The sequence below is a fragment of the Cavia porcellus genome, unplaced genomic scaffold (assembly GCF_034190915.1).
Source record: "Cavia porcellus strain 051 isolate PalLab524CR breed Dunkin Hartley unplaced genomic scaffold, mCavPor4.1 scaffold_3, whole genome shotgun sequence".
In the NCBI taxonomy this organism is placed as follows: domain Eukaryota; kingdom Metazoa; phylum Chordata; class Mammalia; order Rodentia; family Caviidae; genus Cavia; species Cavia porcellus.
Window position 1 is genome coordinate 76,628,180 of NW_026947486.1, and position 18,418 is coordinate 76,646,597.

General features: G+C 36.5%; 1 protein-coding gene and 2 non-coding genes across 6 annotated transcripts in view; 2 read left to right on the forward strand and 1 right to left on the reverse strand.

Moving 5' to 3' along the window:
* Positions 1-18,418, forward strand: part of Pls3 (plastin 3) — a 92,900-nt gene that overhangs the window by 59,899 nt on the left and 14,583 nt on the right. For all 4 annotated transcript variants that reach the window (XM_063246299.1, XM_063246302.1, XM_063246300.1 and 1 more), the window contains exons 3-7: positions 7,597-7,760; positions 14,262-14,391; positions 14,834-14,966; positions 16,855-16,936; positions 17,678-17,843. In XM_063246299.1, coding sequence (XP_063102369.1) covers positions 7,597-7,760; positions 14,262-14,391; positions 14,834-14,966; positions 16,855-16,936; positions 17,678-17,843 — 675 coding nt within the window. The remainder of the gene's footprint in view (positions 1-7,596; positions 7,761-14,261; positions 14,392-14,833; positions 14,967-16,854; positions 16,937-17,677; positions 17,844-18,418) is intronic.
* On the reverse strand, positions 25-154 carry LOC111756145 (small nucleolar RNA SNORA3/SNORA45 family). The gene has a single exon (XR_002790626.2). It is a non-coding gene; the product is annotated as a small nucleolar RNA SNORA3/SNORA45 family (small nucleolar RNA).
* Positions 4,294-4,424, forward strand: LOC111756146 (small nucleolar RNA SNORA5). Its single transcript, XR_002790627.1, has one exon. It is a non-coding gene; the product is annotated as a small nucleolar RNA SNORA5 (small nucleolar RNA).

Sequence of the window (18,418 nt, forward strand, 5' to 3'; positions counted from 1 at the left end):
GGTATGTGTGGAGATATTTTTTTAACATGTTACTGCCATAGTAACTGACTGTGCCACAAAGCTCACAGTCAGTGAATAAGGTCAGCAGTTACTTTTTGAGAACTGTAGCACACTAAGGCAGTAGCCAGCAGTCAAGCATGACTCTAGCCTTCATCTTGTACATTTTTTTGAAGTAACACCTAGTGAAAAATGATGTCTGAACTACTAGAAATAGTTGCAAAAAGTATCGATAGGCAACATTTTTGATTACCTGGTCTTAGTCCTCTAAACGATACAGTCTTCAGCTGTACTTGACCTCTATCTTTAGGAATCCACAATTGAACTCTTATTGTAGCAAGCCCTAGTCTACTTTTGGCTGGGACTCATTAAACTGTCTCTTCTATTTGCTGCACTGAGCTACCTCAAAAGGTAAAAGCTGTGAAAGGCCAACTCTGCATTTAGCTAAGCATCTGGAGATGTTTAGCAGCTGCTTTTTAATGCCTAATGAAAGCTTGACTTCACTGTTTGGAGCTCAGGGTGGAATATAAATTCTTCTGCTAAAGTCTTTTGCCTGAGTCTTTTAAATCATCAATATTTTATAAACTTTCATCAGCATTCAGGATTATGTGTGTACAAATCCATTGTTAGACATTTAGATTCCTGTTGTCATTTTGGGGGGCTAAAAATTAGTGAATTATATTGCACTAACTAAATGTTTAAATTCAGCTTTTCCAAAAGGATATAATCTGCACTGGATTGGTTTTCTTTTTTTATTCTTAAATGAGCACTGTCCAGAGTTAAGTTAATAAAGGGGCTGCATATGTGTCACAGATGAGAGCACACAATATGTGACTTCTTTATAACTAACAGCTCCAGATTTAGATAGATACAAGGATGGTTAAAGCAGTACATACATGCTCACACACACACACACACACACACACACACACACACACACACACAACCTGAGGGTTAAAGGAAGTTCTAGTCTTTCCTACTGTCAGATTTATAAGACAAAGTTGCACCCCAAAAGATGTATTTGAAGTGATAGATTGCAGCACATACCACCTGGACAAGGGCAATAAAACAGCAGCTAAAATCAAAACCACTTGGATTCTGGCTCAGCTTTCTCCAGACAAGTCCTTAAAATAGCTTAAATAACAGGATGCAAGGGGAGGGAAAACATTTCCTTTTAAGGATATGCATTCTTGGTGTGATTCAAACTTCTGCAGGAACATGGCTGTATAATAAGTTTATTTATTCTGAGGTTACTTGAGGGAGGGTGTTGGGGAGAGGTAACTGGCATTTAAAATAATACTTCATAAGAGAAAATGAGATTTCCTTTAAAACAAAATGCAGATGTGAGTTTAACATGTGTCATCTGAGAAAGACAGAGACAGAAAATTTCTTGTAGCAAACAGTTGGTTCTTTTCTGATGAATTCAGTAACCACTACAGAAGATGGGCCTGTCTGTGCTGTATTGGGAGCACTTAGTGAATTTTTTAAAGTGTAATGAAAGTTGTTTTGTTTTGTTTGTTTGTCTTTTTCTTAAAGGATGTTGGGTCTTTTTATTAAAAGTCAGCACTTTATTTTCTGCCAGCATTTTGTGCAGTGGTTAGGTGGTGTTTCTTTTTCTTGGTGCTTGTTAACGTCTGCCCATACTGACCATATTTTCTGAACCAAAAAACTTGAGATTTGTGCTGACAGAAGCCTTGACTGCCCTGGATAATATAGGTTGAGTGATCATTCATGTCTGCTTTATCAGCTGGTTGAAAATATAATGCTAAAACAAATGTATTTTCCAAATGCAGAGCTTTTCCACCCTGTGCCAATGTATAGTTAGAAGTGGGAAATGAGCCAGAAATGGCTTCCAGAATTCTGACAGTTTTGATGAGAAAATAAAGGGTCACTATCTTGCTTGATGGTTGTGACTTAGTTCCCAGTTTTTCAAATTGCTTTCAATGTAGGTCAGTATTTTCTGGATTCATTCATTATTAAATTCCCATGTTTATGTCAAAATTTCCAAAAGGAAAAGTTTACCTTCTAATGCAAATTTGAGCTTCTGATTAATATTACTGATGAGAGAGACACTTCTGAAATGCCATTATGCCACCTCATTTTCTGTCCTCTCAAAGCACATCAGATCCCTGATAGTGCTTAAGGATGCATTTGGTTTTACTTTGCTTTAACTGGGGATTGGAAATAAAATTAACATAAAAAGTACTTTAAAAGTAATTGCATGCTATTTTGTCTTTCAAGTACTTTGACCAGCTGGGAGAGAACATTTTATAAAATTAATTGTTAGCTGCCATTTTAGGCTCTCTCTGCCGCCTTATTGAAATTTAAATTATTTTCTTCAAAATATGTGATTTAGGAGCTCTAAGAATGGCTTGATATAATTTACTAGCACTAACACTAAAGTATCTTTGATTGCAGGAGATAGTATAAGGTGGATTAACATCTGCTGATGAAATACAAGAAAGTATAAGTCTAGATAGAACTTTTAAAAGATGTCACATGCTCTTCTTATCTTTGGGAATATAAAAGATAGGTCTTCCAAGTGACTCAAATATTTTATAAGAATTTGAAAGATACTATTTAAAGTGAGACTCAGGGGATTTGTCTAATTTCTACATCTTTGGGGTCTGAAGTGCCTGTGACCAAATAGATACTCGGCTTGCCAGGGCGGTTGATTTAAGCTAAGCCAATTCATGGGTATTTAGTATATCTTTATTTTATTTTACTTTAATTTTGATGAGACAGGATTTTCTTGCTATGTTGCCAGGCTGGCCTTGAACTCCTGGACTCAAACAAACCTACCTTAGCCTCCTGAGTAGCTGGGCTAGAGATGCGCCCACTCTGGCGGTACATGGTATTGTTAACAACATCAAAGCAGGTTTCTACATTTGGAAAGAAACCCAACCTGAGAGCCATCCTTGCTAGCCTACTTGGGCCCTCCTTGGTGGGTGTGTTCACTTAGAAAACCAAATTACAGATCTGAAAGCTGCCCAGTGGGGACAGGATTAGAACAAAGGGAATGAGATTGAATGTTATTTAAGGGATATTTCTGTCAAGTTTTGGTTTCCTGATGAATTGCCAGTCAGTCTTTTTAGGGCTATTTCTGTATATTTTGTCAGTTGTTTAGTTTTGGTTTTAAAACTGTCATCCAGGATTAGAGGCTTTTTTCCCCTGCAGTCAATGCCTGGCAACCAGTGATTCTAAAAACATATTTTTTTGCATTGCTTCCTATTTGCAAGGCTAAATCTAAATCAGGAGATGTGCAACCTAATAACAAAGACTCTCGTGTAATAACGAATTCTTATTACTCCAACACCCTTTCATGTTTTTCTGTCCTTTACTTAAAAACATTTGTTATTACTGCTCTAACTTAAAAAAGGAGCTTCCACATGTGGTTAATTTATGTTAGTTATATTTTTGGGTGGCTACTTCCTGACATCTTTTAATCACATCAGTAAGCTGTCTTCTAATTAATGCTCAAGAGAGGTTATTGTAGAGAGAGTTCATGCAAATAGTAGTGCTCCCTGATCCTAGCCCTTGATTTCCACCTAATACAAATAAACTGCCAGATAGAGGCTTGGTGCTTTGGTCACTTTCATGTAGATTTAATCCCTTTTGGTTTTCCACTATTTAACTTAAAATATCTCTACCTACTCCGTTGTTATGCCAGGTCTAAACTGGAGTCAATAACAAAACATTTAACTATTGTCAGCTATGCCATTTCAGAAGTCAGAAAGGGAGACTAGATTTTAAAATATTTTTCCGTCAAAAATCACTGAAGTTTTGACAGTTAAAAGGAGTAAACTATTTCCTTCTTTAAAGATAGTTAAAATGAAACAGTATAATATTTCTCTAATGAGGTATAGTAGTGATCCGAATATTATCACTAGGTCTGTTTTTGATATGCATTATTAGTCTGTCTCTGGTTTTCAAAAATATGTGTGTGGGAGGACAAGGCTATAAAAGCCTGCATGTTCTGGTTTAGAATCAGTGAGTCAAAAGGGACATCAGAAACTGTATGTTTGGTCCAAAGCACTCCTTTTACAGCTAGGAACACTAAGATCTAGAGAGGTGACTTGCACAAAGTAGTACTAAGTTGAAATTGCATCCTGTGTCACACTGCTCCCATTGCGTGTCCCTTCAACTATGCTATGTACCTTTCATTTATGTCACACTCAGTTCCTAGTACTGAGGTCCATATTAACTTCACAAAGTAAATGGGAGAAACAGATTGGCATTACACAGGTGTGGGTATATGCGAACCCAAGATTCCTCATATATCGAGAGTTGCTCTCCTGCGGTCAAGTCAAATTCAGCCCTCATTTCATCATGCTGTGGTCTGGCCCAGATGGCTGCTACTGTTCTACTGTTCATGGACTCTGAGTCCTCTGCCTGGGACCTGGGGATAAATTTGGTCATAGACATTTAAGAAAGAAAAAAATCAAAGGATTGCTCAAATTCTGCCACAATGCTATGTGGATTACTTTGTTCAAACAAGATATTGCTTGTTTGATTTCTACATCTAAACAGTTTATACATAGAAAAGCATGATATATGACCTTTTATAAATTCAAAGCAAAGAAAGTGAATATATGCCCCCCAGGAAATTGAATACTTTACCTTGAAGGAACTATAATTTTCAGAAGTATAGAGTAGCCTACAATTGATATTTCCAAAGTACCTATTTTTAATTGATAATTTTTCTTTGCTGTTATTATCTTTTTGTTTTATTTTGTGGAACTGGGAATTGGATTCAGGGCCTGTAACATGCCAGGCAAGTCACTGAGCTACACGCCCAGCTCTACCTGCACCCTTTTCTAAATTTTATTTTTGAGACAAACTCCTGCTAAATTGCCCAGGTTGACCACCAACTTGTGATTTCCTTTCTCAGCCTCCCAAGTACCTAGCTGGGATTACAGGTGTGTGCCATTACCCAACTAACTGATAGATTTTTAAAATGTGGTAAGTAATTTTTAAGGCTGTCTGACGAGCTGGGTGGGAGTGATGGTGCCTGGTGGTAAACCCAGCACATGACATGCTGACAGATGATCATCAGCCTGCTGGACTCTGAGTTACTCCATAAGGAGACAGTTGAAAGAAAGGAAGGAAGGAAGGGAGGGAGAGAGGGAAGGAAGGAGGGAGGAAGGAAGGAAGGAAAAGATCACTGGGGGGCATGAGGCTCTTCACATGCCTGTGTTTAGTTCCAAGCAGTAGAGAAAAAAAGACTCTTTGACTCTAGAAGTACACTCCATTGTGACTAAACACAAAATTTGATCAGCTTTTGGGCTGGAGATACAGAGGTACAGTATTTGCCTTTTATGTTCAAGGCCGTGAGTTTAATCCTCAGCACCACAAAAACAAAACAGGACAAAAATACACACACACACACACACACACACACACACACACATATTTCATCAGCCTTCAAAGTATTGCTGAGGTTTCGTGTAGGAGATTTACTATTTCGTAATTGACAAAATTAGCTAATTTGATTATATTTAGATAACACTTAAAATCCAAAATATGTACTATAGTCTAGAAATCTACACAAGCTGCCTTGCACTTTCCCCTTTGCTCGCTCTACACAGGGCAAGCTGGATCTCTAATATTCCCCCAAGAAGCACTTCTTCATCCCAGACTTTGTATTTGCCATTTCCTCTACCTTAAATTTCTTCCCCTACATAGCCACATGATTCTCTCCTTTACCTCATATCTGTACTCAAATGTAACCCATCGAAGTGGCCTTTCTTGACCATTCTGTCTAAATCGCATTCCTCTACATCATCTCTATGACCCAGGATTGCTTAATGTAATCACTCTTGACCTTTTGGGTTGCATAGCTCTGAATTGCATAATAAGGGGAAGCATATGCATTGTAGGATGTTTAGCAGCATCCCGTGGCTGTACCATTGGATGCCAGGAGCATCTTCTCCCTGCCCAGTCATAGCAATCAGAAATATCTCTACTCATTTCTGAATGACTCTGGGATTCAGAGGGGCAATGCAGCCTCTGCTCTAACTCTTCAACTTGCTTTATTTTTTTGACAGCATTTATATTGTTATTTTATATTTTATATTTATGTCTCATGTAATATTTTATTTTATGCTTTGTGATTAGTGTGTAAGCTCAAGTACAAGACTGTCTTTTGTCTGTTGTATCCTTAGTCCCAACAGTAGAACCTGGTAGACCTTTGAAGTGATATGTCAAATACATTACTGAGTTAAAAGACCTTCCCTTGAAGGATGCTGTAGTCATCTTGAGTCATTATCTGTTCAAAATTCAAATTATATCTTTCAGTTATAACTTTTCTTTCAGTACTAGGGTGAAACCTAGGGCCACATTCTTAGCTCCCCCGCTTTTTTTTAAAAGACAGGCTCTGGCTAGCTTGCCCAAGCTGGCCTAAAACTTGCGATCCTCTAGCTTCATACTTCTAAGTAGCTGGAACTACAACATGTGGCAGTACCTGAGTTCACCTATTATAATTTAATTTCTGCATTTGATATTTGCTGGTGAAAGTAAAAATCTATTCACTGAATATTTATACTAGCCAGGTGTGGTGGCACATACCTGTAATTCCAGCACTTACAAGACTGAGACAGGAGGATCCCTGTAAGTATAGCCTGAGCTATACTGTGAGTTCAACATCAGCCTGAACTCTATAGCAAGACTCTGTTTCAAAAAGAACAACAACAAAAAGCCAAACAAACAAAAACCAAATATACTTAAGTGCTTATAACCCTTAGGACATTAGCCCTCCTTTTCAATAGATCAGCCTTTGGTCATTGATCGGGATTGTTTTGTTTTGTTTTTGTTATTTGTAGTGCTAAGGTTGGAACACAGGGCCTCATACACATGAAGCAAGCATACTATCACGGAGCTGCGCCCTAGCTTAGTTTTTTTCTCCCCTGCCATTTCTAACAGTTTCAGAATAAGCACTGCTCATTTAATCGGTACTTCTATACATATTCTCCTAAAACGGCAATAGCACAAAAATAAAAACGTTATTTATAGAGATGTATTGAACATCTGCTTTACTGAGTACTGCATTCATCTTTATGAACGTTATATTTGTCTTGGAATAGTGTTTATTTACATTAACTCTTGAAAAAACAAATGGTCCTGGAAGTGGTTGCTTCATTTCAGGTGTACTTTGGAATAGAATCAGTGCTAATTCATAAAACTTATTGTATGTAGATTAATGCAACAAAAACATAAAACTCCTAAATATGCACAGTAAAAATTGTGTTGTACCAGGCCGGTGTTTCGTTGGTGTACAATGTATCGCTTTTGTAATGTCCTCTTAGGTCTGCAGCTTAATAATAGTTATATTAACTAACAATATTTTCTTAAAATTAGGGATGCTATTTTTATGTAAAGCTTCTTGTGTACTGTTTTAAGTGCGGGGTATGTGATGTAAAACCTTGTTCTTTCCCTTAAAATGTGCATTTCCCTTTCAAACATCTTTGGGCACCAAAAATAGAAGATTGTAATAAGGTGAGCTTGTGAACTGAGCCAGAAATGAAGGAGAAAGATACTTTCACTTTATCAACACATTTCTTCTATTTTTCCCCTTTTTTATTGCTTTCCCTTGTTACAAAGATCTCAACAGCAATGGATTCATTTGTGACTATGAACTTCATGAACTTTTCAAGGAAGCTAATATGCCATTGCCTGGATATAAAGTGAGAGAAATTATTCAGAAACTCATGCTGGATGGTGACAGAAACAAAGATGGGAAGATAAGTTTTGATGAATTTGTTTATGTAAGTATGTGAGAATCCACAGTTATTAGAGTAATTAAGTATTCCTTTGTCTAGTGGGACCTTATAAATAACATTACATAAAGTTGCTAAATATGCCACGTTATCAATCATATAACTAACAATATCTATGTTGCCCTGCCCACTCAATTTGACTAGTTCTTTCAGCCACTAAATATCGTGTAAGAGTTGAGGAAAAGAACAAAGATACAATACAGTGCTCATTGTATAAGGTGAACAGACTCCAGGGGCGTCATTACAGGGCATCCTTCAAGGTGCTAAATGACATCCTTGAAGCGTTCCTTCTCTTTCCTGCAGTGAATTCTATGCTCCACAATTTTAAGGATACACGCTGACTCACAGTCTTAGAAGTTTCCTAAGTTGAACCTTCTGATTAAAAAATGCTTTCTCCTCCTGTGGTAGTGGTATTTAAGTCTACCATTTTCTCTAGGGCGATCATTTTGATAATTAAATGTTAGAAGCATATCTTTTTAGTCCATTGGAAGAGGCATTTAAATTTTTCGGTTTTTTCTCTAGTGTCATCAAATGTGCCTCAAGATTCCAAGTTGGTTTTACAACCGCCCTGACTCCTCCTTCTAGTACTTACTTTAGTGTTTTGCGCTTGGTACTTGGAAAGGCTATGTATGGCAGGCACTTGGTTCCCTATCAAAGCCTACCGCTTTCAGCTGCTAACAGTTTAACTCTATATTTTCTAGACTTCTGTCATTTTCAGTTTATATTTATTGACAAGCTATTTGGAATATAAAGAATAGCTATGCTTCTTCCCTCAGCTAAGAACATCATTAAGATTTTATTCATTTACTTATTATTAACTTAAGGCTGAGTTTGACTACCTCTTATTGGACACTCCTTTTAATTTATTCCAAGCTAAAAAGTAGTGTGTAATATTTTTCATAAATTTGCCAGTACCTCTATCCTCCCTTTCCATGGCTTATTTTTGCCTCAAGACAGCTGCAATTATAACTCATTTTCCTACTTGTTAACTGTGGCTCAGTATGGCACGTGAAATTTTAGTTTGTTCTCTCTGATTAAGAGTTAATGCCTTCAAAACAACTCTAGAAGATCAAGAAGAGAATTGACTAATGATGTCTAGTCAGCTGTCAGCATTTTGTGCTAGTGTTATTGTCTTAAAATGCAGACTTGTGTTATAATTGTAATGATATAGTTCTTGCCATTTTTCTTTTGAAATACTGATTTCCTCCCACTATTTTTATCTCCAGTTATGGCCAAAGGCTTTTGTTTTGAATTCTGTATTCAATAGTAAGTTGCAGTTGATTTGCAATTTGAGCACTTGCATGTCCTCCGATGTATAACTTGCTCCCTTTGTGACTGCATGTTTAATTGTAAATTTAAAGCAGCTCCAAGTAGCAATGAATGCTGACTGATTAGCTCTGATACAAACAAAGTATGAGTAGAGTTTAGTCAAGAAATGAGGAGTGTGTTATCTTGTTAGATATTAGTTTGAGGGATGAGAAATAAACATGCTCTTGCGTGTCAGGTTTTTTTAAATTGTAGCTTAAGAAGTGTTGCTTGTAATCCAAGCTACAAACAAAATCAGTTTACATTAATCTTGGAGAGCACATATAGCAGAAAAACCACCACAATTAAATGTAAACTTCAAATGCAAAAACTTAACAGTTTGTTTTTGTCTCTTCTAAGTATTTCAAAATTAAATTACTAAATTTTTATGCTTATAAGATAATAGGCATATTTTTCTTCCACTTGTGAAATGCTGGTATGGCAGTAAGTTCTTTGGGAAGAAATGACTATTGAATTATTATTTTCACAATGAGAAACTTGCTGTTGCATAGTGATAAGTTATTTTCCTTTTTGAGGAGTTTCACCATTTGTACTGGGTTTACAGGTTTAAGTAATACATACAGAGTAAGTAAAATGCTTAGAACAGTGCTAGGCATGTAGTAAATGCTACATAGGTGTTAGTTGTTGAGATGATTTCCTTTCTCTTTCTTTCTTTCTTTCTCTCTTTCTTTTTTTCTTTCTTTCTTTCTCTTTCTTTCTTTCTTTCTTTCTTTCTTTCTTTCTTTCTTTCTTTCTTTCTTTCTTTCTTCCTTTCTTTCTTTCTTTCTGTTTTGAGATGGGAGCCTTACTACATTGCCCATCCCTAACCCAAACTCCTGGGCTAAAGTGATTTTCCTGTCCAGCTTACGAAGTAGCTGGAATTATATGCCTGTGCTGTCACACCCAGCTACTATTTTTATTTATTGAGATTGGGCCTTGAACTCAAAATCTGCCTGCCTCAGCCTCCAAAGTGCTGGAATTACAAGCATGTGCCACCACATCTGGTAGCTCTGGCTCCTTACTTTTCTACTTTTCCTTTCTAAGTATGGGCTTAAAACAAATTCCAAAAAAAAGGAAAAATTCCAACCTGCTTCTTTGGAAGTAAGCCCCAAACAGTGGAAACTGGTTGATTTTTTTTTTCCAAGTTTGGCTGAAATCTTTCCTTCTTAAGTCATAAGCTTCTGGATTGTTTTGGTTTGGCCACTAGGCCTGTGCCAGCTAACTTTGGGGTCACGAGGAGTTAGCTAGTTGCTGCTGAAAGTCTTTGGGAGAAAGCCAGTGAAACTTATGAAAGGAATAAGAATTATATATTCCACAAAAGAGACTGAAAATGGTGTCAGGAATGAGAATGGATGTTGCTGCCTGCAGAGGATACCAGCAGTTTGTTCAGAGATAACAAAAAAAGTGCTCCCAGTGAGGGGAAGACAGCCCACAAGAATGAGCTCATTAGGGTCACTGAGGCACCTTTGGAAAAGATGAACTCAGAAGCCTGCAGCACAGTAGTCTGCCTTGTGCTGTCTCTGGTTTCGGAGATTCCTGTTAAGAAAAAACTTATACTCAAATAGCTTTATCATCCATTCTACCAATGTATTTACTACAGCAGAAAGGAAAATGCAGATTCTCATGCAGTGAATCAACTTGAGAGACAAGCAAATTTTATCCTTTGAAAAATTTTTAAGTCTAAAGAGCACAAGAAGATACTATGAAACTGAAAAAAAATTTAACTTAACTGAAAGAATTTATGAATATTTAAAAATATGTAGAGTCACATGTGATAGAGTATGCTTCTAATGAGAGCCACTCAGAAAGCTGGACTTAAAGTTTAAGGTTAGCCTGAGCAACTTGAAGAGAACCTGTCTTCAAAAATAAAAGACTTTTATGAGCTAGGGATGTGTCTCAATCACAGAACATCCCTGCCCCCCCACCACACACACACACACACACACACACACACACACACACACAATGTAAAAGACAATTGAAAGTTAACAAATTTAACTATAATTTTATTCATTATTTCCAAGCATCAAGAGTTTATTTGCATTCGGAGATATATATATGTGTGTGTGTGTGTGTCTTTTTTGAGACAGGGTCTCACTATACAGTTCAGTCTGACCTTGAACTCACTTTGTGGCCCACTCTGGTCACAAACTTGCAATGATCCTCCTGCCCCAGCCTCCCTAATGCTGGGATTACAGGCATGTACCATCACACCCAACTTACATTGGGATATTGTATAGGAAAGACTTTCTTTTTTATTATTTTTTCATTTGAATTATTCCAATTTTCTATGAAGCATACAAATTTGAATTTGTTATTATTGAAACCACCTAATTTTCAGAAGTAAATGATGCTTGAAACAAAAACACCCACTTTTATGTCTCATTCTGAGGCAGTAACATTTTGTAATTGCAGTGATTTATGGTACATCAATATGAGGAAATACACAATGATCAGATTTTAATTTATTTGATAGTGTTTTACTAAACAAGGTAGAGTTTAGAATGGGGTAGACTAGTAAATTCTGTGTTTTCCCTGAGTGGATGAATTCTTAAGAAAGGGAAAATTATGGGGTTAGAATGCATTACAGTTGTCTTTGCTACATTCCCATAGCTATTTCATTGTATAATCTTGGCTTGGAAGTGTAAGACAAACCAAATGAAATAAAGGTTAGACTGAAAAAAATCAATTATAAACAAAAATTTTAATACTTGTAAAGTTACCTGTACTGCAAGAGTTGGCATAATATCTATAGTGGAGGAAAGGTTATTTTATTGGTTGTATGCAATATTTAGAAGAGTTAATGTGTATGTGTGTATATGTATATAGACATAGGTACACACACACATCAATTCTACAATATTGCTTCTAAAATTACAGGTATAGCACAAAATTTCAGCTTTGGAAACAAGCTTGAATTTGTAAAAATATTGCTTTTTTTTTTTTTTTTTTTTTTTTATCGGTACCAGGGATCAAACTCACGACCACCTGCTTGCAAGGCAGGCACTTATACCGCTGAGCTAAATCCCCAGCCACTGCTTACTATTTTCTTAAATAAAATTGTTTATAGGCCAGGAATAATGGTACATTCCTATAATTCCAGTACTATGGAAGGTTGAGGCAAAAGGAATCCAAGTTTGAGGCCAGCCTGGACAAACTTTGAAAGACCTTCATCTAAAAAATAAAAAAATAAAAAAAAATCTGGTATATAGCTGAGTACAAAGACGCTTAGTTCAATCCCCAATAACACACACACACACACACACACACACACACACACGCACACGCACACGCACACGCACATACATATGCGCGCGCGCGCGCGCACACACACACACACACACACACACACCACATTTACAGATCCAACAAAATTCATGATTTAAGAAAAGATTACTTGGTGCTTGATCCACTGACTGCATTTGTTTGTACTGTTTAGCAACATTTCTACCAGTAACAAAAGGTCACTTTCTCTAGTAGACTAATTACAGAAAAGCGCCCTTCTAGAAAGACTAAATAGTAAAAGACCTTGACACAGTGTTGTACAAGGCTTAGTGTCACATGAACTACATTTGTCTGATCTGTTAACCGCTCTGTATTGTGACCCATCTTCTGTGAGCCTCAGGACAAAACTTATGATGTCCTAGGATGAGTACTTGAGTATGTATTTGTCAGCAACACCAAAGACCTTTGAGTTATTTTGCATTTGTTCAACAAATTTTCCATTATAATCTTGCAAGTTTCTGTTAAATTTTTTTATCAGTACTGGGGATCAAACTCATGACCACGCATTTACAAGGCAGGCACTTATGCTGCTGAGCTAAATCCCCAGCCCTCAAGTTTCTTTTAATGAGTCCCCTTAAATATGAGTTTTATACAGCATTGAAAGAAAGTTTTATAAAGTAGCTACATCTTGCTTCTATTTGTTGTGCACTGGCTAATTTAGCTACACACATTGATACATAAAGAACAAATTTGGGGATTTGACAAATTCTAGTATTTAGGATGTATAGAGAGAGATGTTTAGAATGTCCATTCAACGACACTTTTACCAGAATGTGAATTTCACTTCGTTACTCCTAGCTTTTTTACAGTTAGGTTGTACAAGTTAACTTCATTGGCCAGGTTTCTTACTGTGAGGAAAAACTGGACACATAAATGTCCAAACAAGACAATCACTGGAAAACCAATTTTTTTAACATCTATTCTATGTAGTCATTCTCTATTGCTGCTGATTTGAAACACTTTCTCTGTCTCCTTCCCTCGTTCCTTTCTTTTTCCTCTCTCTTTCCCTCCCCTTCCTCCTTCTCTCTATATTTTTGTTCTTTCTTCTTCTTCTTCTTCTTGCTCTTCTCTCTCTCTCTCTCTCTCTCTCTCTCCCTCCCTCCCTCCCTCCCTCCCTCCTCTCCTCATATATGTATATGGTATATGGTACTAAGGTTGAACCCAAGCTTTAAAGTGGGCTATTTCCCCAGCACTTTTTGAGAAACGATCGCCCAGTCTGAGCTCAAACTTGTAATTCTACTTCAGCCCTCTAAATGCTGGGATTACAGGCACAAGCCACCATTTTCACCTTGTTATTCTGTAACTTTTGGTTGAATTCTACTGAGTTACTCCATCATTCACAAATAGGGTGTTTTGTTTTGTTTTCTTTTGTGAGAGAATCTCACTGTGTAGTTAAGGCTGGCCTGAACTCACTGTGTAGCCAGGCTGGCCTCAAATATATGGTGATCCTCCTGCCTCAGCCTCTTGAGTGGTGTGCACCACCATGCCTGACCACAAAATACTTTTTTGATGGAGCCATAAATTTTTATCTTTCTTTTCATTATGAGTTGTGTTATTAAATGGGGGAATCCTTGACCTTCCTCTCTCCAAGAAAAGAATAAAGCTGTCCTTGATAGAAAATTAACAGATTTACTTGTGCCTTTGAACCATACTAGTTTTTGGCTTCAAATAGATTCGATGCATGTAGCACTTACTGTTTCTTACAAGAGTGTGCAATTGATGCTTCCTCATTAGTAGCAATGTACTTGTTTAGCACTGCAACACTGCAAGCCCAGTTTTCCTTTTAACACGCTTCACCTATGGAAAATAATGCAGGTGGCCAAGATATGAAAAAAATCAACATTTTTTGTGCCTAATTGAAAATGAATTGTGAGTCAACTAAATTATTTTAATTGATAGATTTTTCAAGAGGTAAAGAGCAGTGATATCGCTAAAACTTTCCGCAAAGCAATCAACAGGAAAGAAGGGATTTGTGCTCTAGGAGGAACTTCAGAGCTGTCTAGTGAAGGAACACAGCATTCATACTCAGGTAACTGGTTCACTTACTGTAGACTGTTACACTGGACTGAGTAAGGGAGATGCCCTTACACAGGTGCTGTACACATATTATTGGGCTTGGGACTAATACTGCTATAAAGGCCATTGTAGGCACTTATTATATGATTTTGTTAGCTTGTAAGTGATATCATATGATACACATAACAATAGGCTTTATTGCCTGCAACTACTATAAATGTAGTTTTTAAAGAATTTTATAACTCATTTTTCTGACGGTCAGTTTACCTGCTCTGTTTATTAATTTTTTGATTCCTCATTGTTGTGTTGTATCCAGTCCTGTGGCTTTCTAAAGAGGATAACCACTTGTTTATGACACATTAGCTTTCAACCTTGCTTTACAAATATTATAGACTTTGACATTAAAAATTAACCTAAAGTATGAACTAATTTCTTCTTATTTAACACAATTTTAGAAGAAGAAAAATATGCCTTTGTTAACTGGATAAACAAAGCTTTGGAAAATGATCCTGATTGCAGACACGTTATTCCTATGAACCCAAATACTGATGATCTGTTCAAAGCTGTTGGTGATGGAATCGTGCTTTGGTAAGACGTTAGCCTGTTTTACATCCAGATTTCCAAAACAACCTTCCATGTAATTGATACATTTGTTTCTGGATGCTTGACAACTTCATATCAGGAAATCCAGGGGAAGATTAGCAGGTTTTACCTTTTTCATTTCATCTCTTAAGTCTGTCCGTGAACGTAAAACTCTGAGGCATAGATTGGGGGATTTTTATGGGGCAAAGATCTCAGCATCCAGTTTCTTGTCTCATTTAGCAAGCAGAACATCACAACTTTGTTGAACTTAAGTGTGTCAGTATCTATTTATTCTGAAGTACTGTCTTGTCTAAAGAAAAAAAAAAGAGAGACTACCCATCAGTACTTACTCTCCAATGACCTATTTCTGAAAAATGCTTTTTTCACTGCAGCTTCCTCAGAGCCAGCAGTTCTGTAGGTTGGCAGAAAGATTATCAACACTCTCTTTTGCTGCTACTATCTGCAGGGGCAGTATAGTAGCACAGTGATTAAGAGGATGCTTCATAATCTGTGAACCTGGGTTCATATTCAGACCTTGCCTCTCCATAGCTGTGTGGGTGTGGTCCAGTAGTTTACCCTCTTAGCATTTCAACTGCCATCTACTATAATCCCCATGTTGTTGTGTAGATCAAGCATCCCTAATACAAAAATATGATCTCTGAAATACTCCAAAATATGAAACATTGAGCCCTGACATGGCATTGCAAGTAAATAATTTCACACTTGACGTCTTGAGATAGGTCACAGTCAAAATGTAGGTGCACTAAAAAATACTGTATAAAATTACCTTTTGGGCTGGGGATGTAGTTCAGTGGTACAGTGCTTGCCTGTTATGTGAGAGTCCCTAGGTTTGATCCCAGTACCATAAAGCATTAAAATAAATATTGCCTTCAGGTTATGTGTATGAGATGTATATGATGCATAAAATTAAATTTGTTTAAAATTGAATCCAGTCTCCGAAATCTCTTGCCCCGCCTCTATCTCCATCTCTCTTTCTTTGTCTCTGTCTCTGTAAGGGATGTGATGCAATACATATAATTATGGGGTTTATTACATGGGGTTCTATACTAACATGAATGTAATTCTTAAAGAATTTTGTAAATATGTCTATTTCAAAATCTGAAACCTTTCTGGTCTGAAGTATTTCAAAGAAGGTTTGCTAGCTTTGCAGCATTAAGTTGCTACCTATAAAGTACCTAGAACAAGACAACAGATGTATGTCAGATGACAGTATAGTGTATGACATACCTCTGTTCGCAATATGATCATTTTGGTTGTTGGAAAAACTGATTGTAAAAGTGTGAGCTATGCCCTTTGTGTCCATCTATATGCAGTAGAAATAATTTGCCATTTGTTTTAATAGAGATAAACATACAGAACTATTTATTTAATATTTAAAATCTGCAAAAAATGAGATGATATTTTTAATTGTAATTTATATTATCTAATGTAATATATGGGGATTTTTCCTTTTTTTAACAATGTGGGATTTAACCTGTTTTTAACAATTATTTAGTAAAGTTTTTCTCAGTGTGTAGTTTATTCATTCTCGTAACAGATTGTAAAGAATACAAAAATATGAAAACATGCCCCAATTCTGAGGCCTAAGCACTATGAACATTTTGATTGTGTTTGTTGTTGATATTGTTTTTGATGGTAGTGAGGATCAAATTCAGGTTCTCAGGCATGGTAGAAAATTGCTCTTCCACTGTTGTATTCTCAGCCCTGGTCTTTTTTTGCTTTTGTTTGTGTTTTTGTATGCACAGATTTGTAATCAAAATCACCTACTGAAATTATTTTTAGATTACATGAAAAGTGTCTTATGAGAAGCCTTGCAATATTTATGAATATTTAGTCTCTACAAGTAAATCAATTCTTTTTATTTTTATTTCAGTAAAATGATCAATCTTTCAGTTCCTGATACCATTGATGAAAGAGCAATCAACAAAAAGAAACTTACACCTTTCATCATTCAGGTATGCACTGTTCTCCCCTTCCTAGTCCACAAACTATTGTGTAAGGGCCTGTTCGACAGACATAAGCTCTACACTCTGTTTTCTCAATCAATTCTCCTACAACAACTTTGAATTTGAGACTATTATCCAGATTTCACAAAGTCATCTGTGACTCAGGATTGGTAGCTTGCTTAAGGTTAATATGGGAAGTGAGGTTCAAATACCAAAGCCCTATTCTCATCGCATAATGTGCTCAAGTGTTGAAAAACTTGGCAAAAACATTTACACTCTTAATTTACTGATTTACTTATGGAATGGAGCATTTTTCTTTTCCATCAAATATTAGACTAGTAGCAAAATTTCCTAAGGAAAGAACACCTCTTGGCATGTGGAGAACAATAGTTTTTAGAACTTGGATATATGTCATACTGTTAGACTGTCTTTGTGCATTTTTAGTAGCATGACACTCTCCTCACAAGGATATATTTACTTTAGTCCTAGCTTTTTCCTTTAGTATCAGCATATTTCAGAAAGAAACAAAAATATCAACTTCCCATGGAATTCTGCAAAGGATAATAGCAATAAGATGGAGATTTGTTTTAGCTATGCTACTTAGCACTGAAGTTTGGAATTTGTTTTCTGTGAATTATATATGGATGTAACAGAGTGTTTTCTCATTGAGGTTTATTTTCAGCAGAGGCAGAAGTAGATTGAAAAAATGGAAAGGTCAAGAAGCTACTGTATAATTTTCCTGTCTTACAGGAAAACTTGAACTTGGCACTGAATTCTGCTTCTGCCATTGGATGTCATGTTGTGAATATTGGTGCAGAGGATTTGCGGGCTGGGAAACCTCACCTGGTTTTGGGACTGCTTTGGCAGATCATTAAGATTGGTTTGTTCGCCGACATTGAATTAAGCAGGAATGAAGGTAATAAAGAACAGTCATTATTTTGAAAGTTATTGGTTTTTTTCTTCTAGCCATGCAGACTGTCATGCTTTCACTTGATTGGCATGATCAAATGATAACCAGAATTAACATAAGGTAATGCTATAGAGTTATTCAAGAAAACAGCCTAATCGTAGCTCTTCTTTAATCATAATTAACTTTTATTTGACACTTTACATTTTACTTTATGATAAATATACAAAAGCACAGAGAGGTTAATGAACTTTCTCACCCCCAAACTTGATATTTTTGCTAGTATCCACACAGCCCCTGCTCCATCACCATTGTATACTAAGTTATTTACTTTTGTTCTTGGTTTCTTTTACTTTTTTCCCCACTCTTTTCTATTGATTACACAGGCTACTGGGTTTCATACATGAACATAACACACTTTGATCATTTGTCCTGCATAAACCTCCATGACCCTTCCTCCACACAGTGGAACACTTTGGGGAAATTTCAATTCATATATTTTGTGTATATCCAGCCACCCTATTACCTGCCCTTATACTCCTCCTCCTTCCTCTTAATCTCTTCTTATCTAATAATTTCCTTTG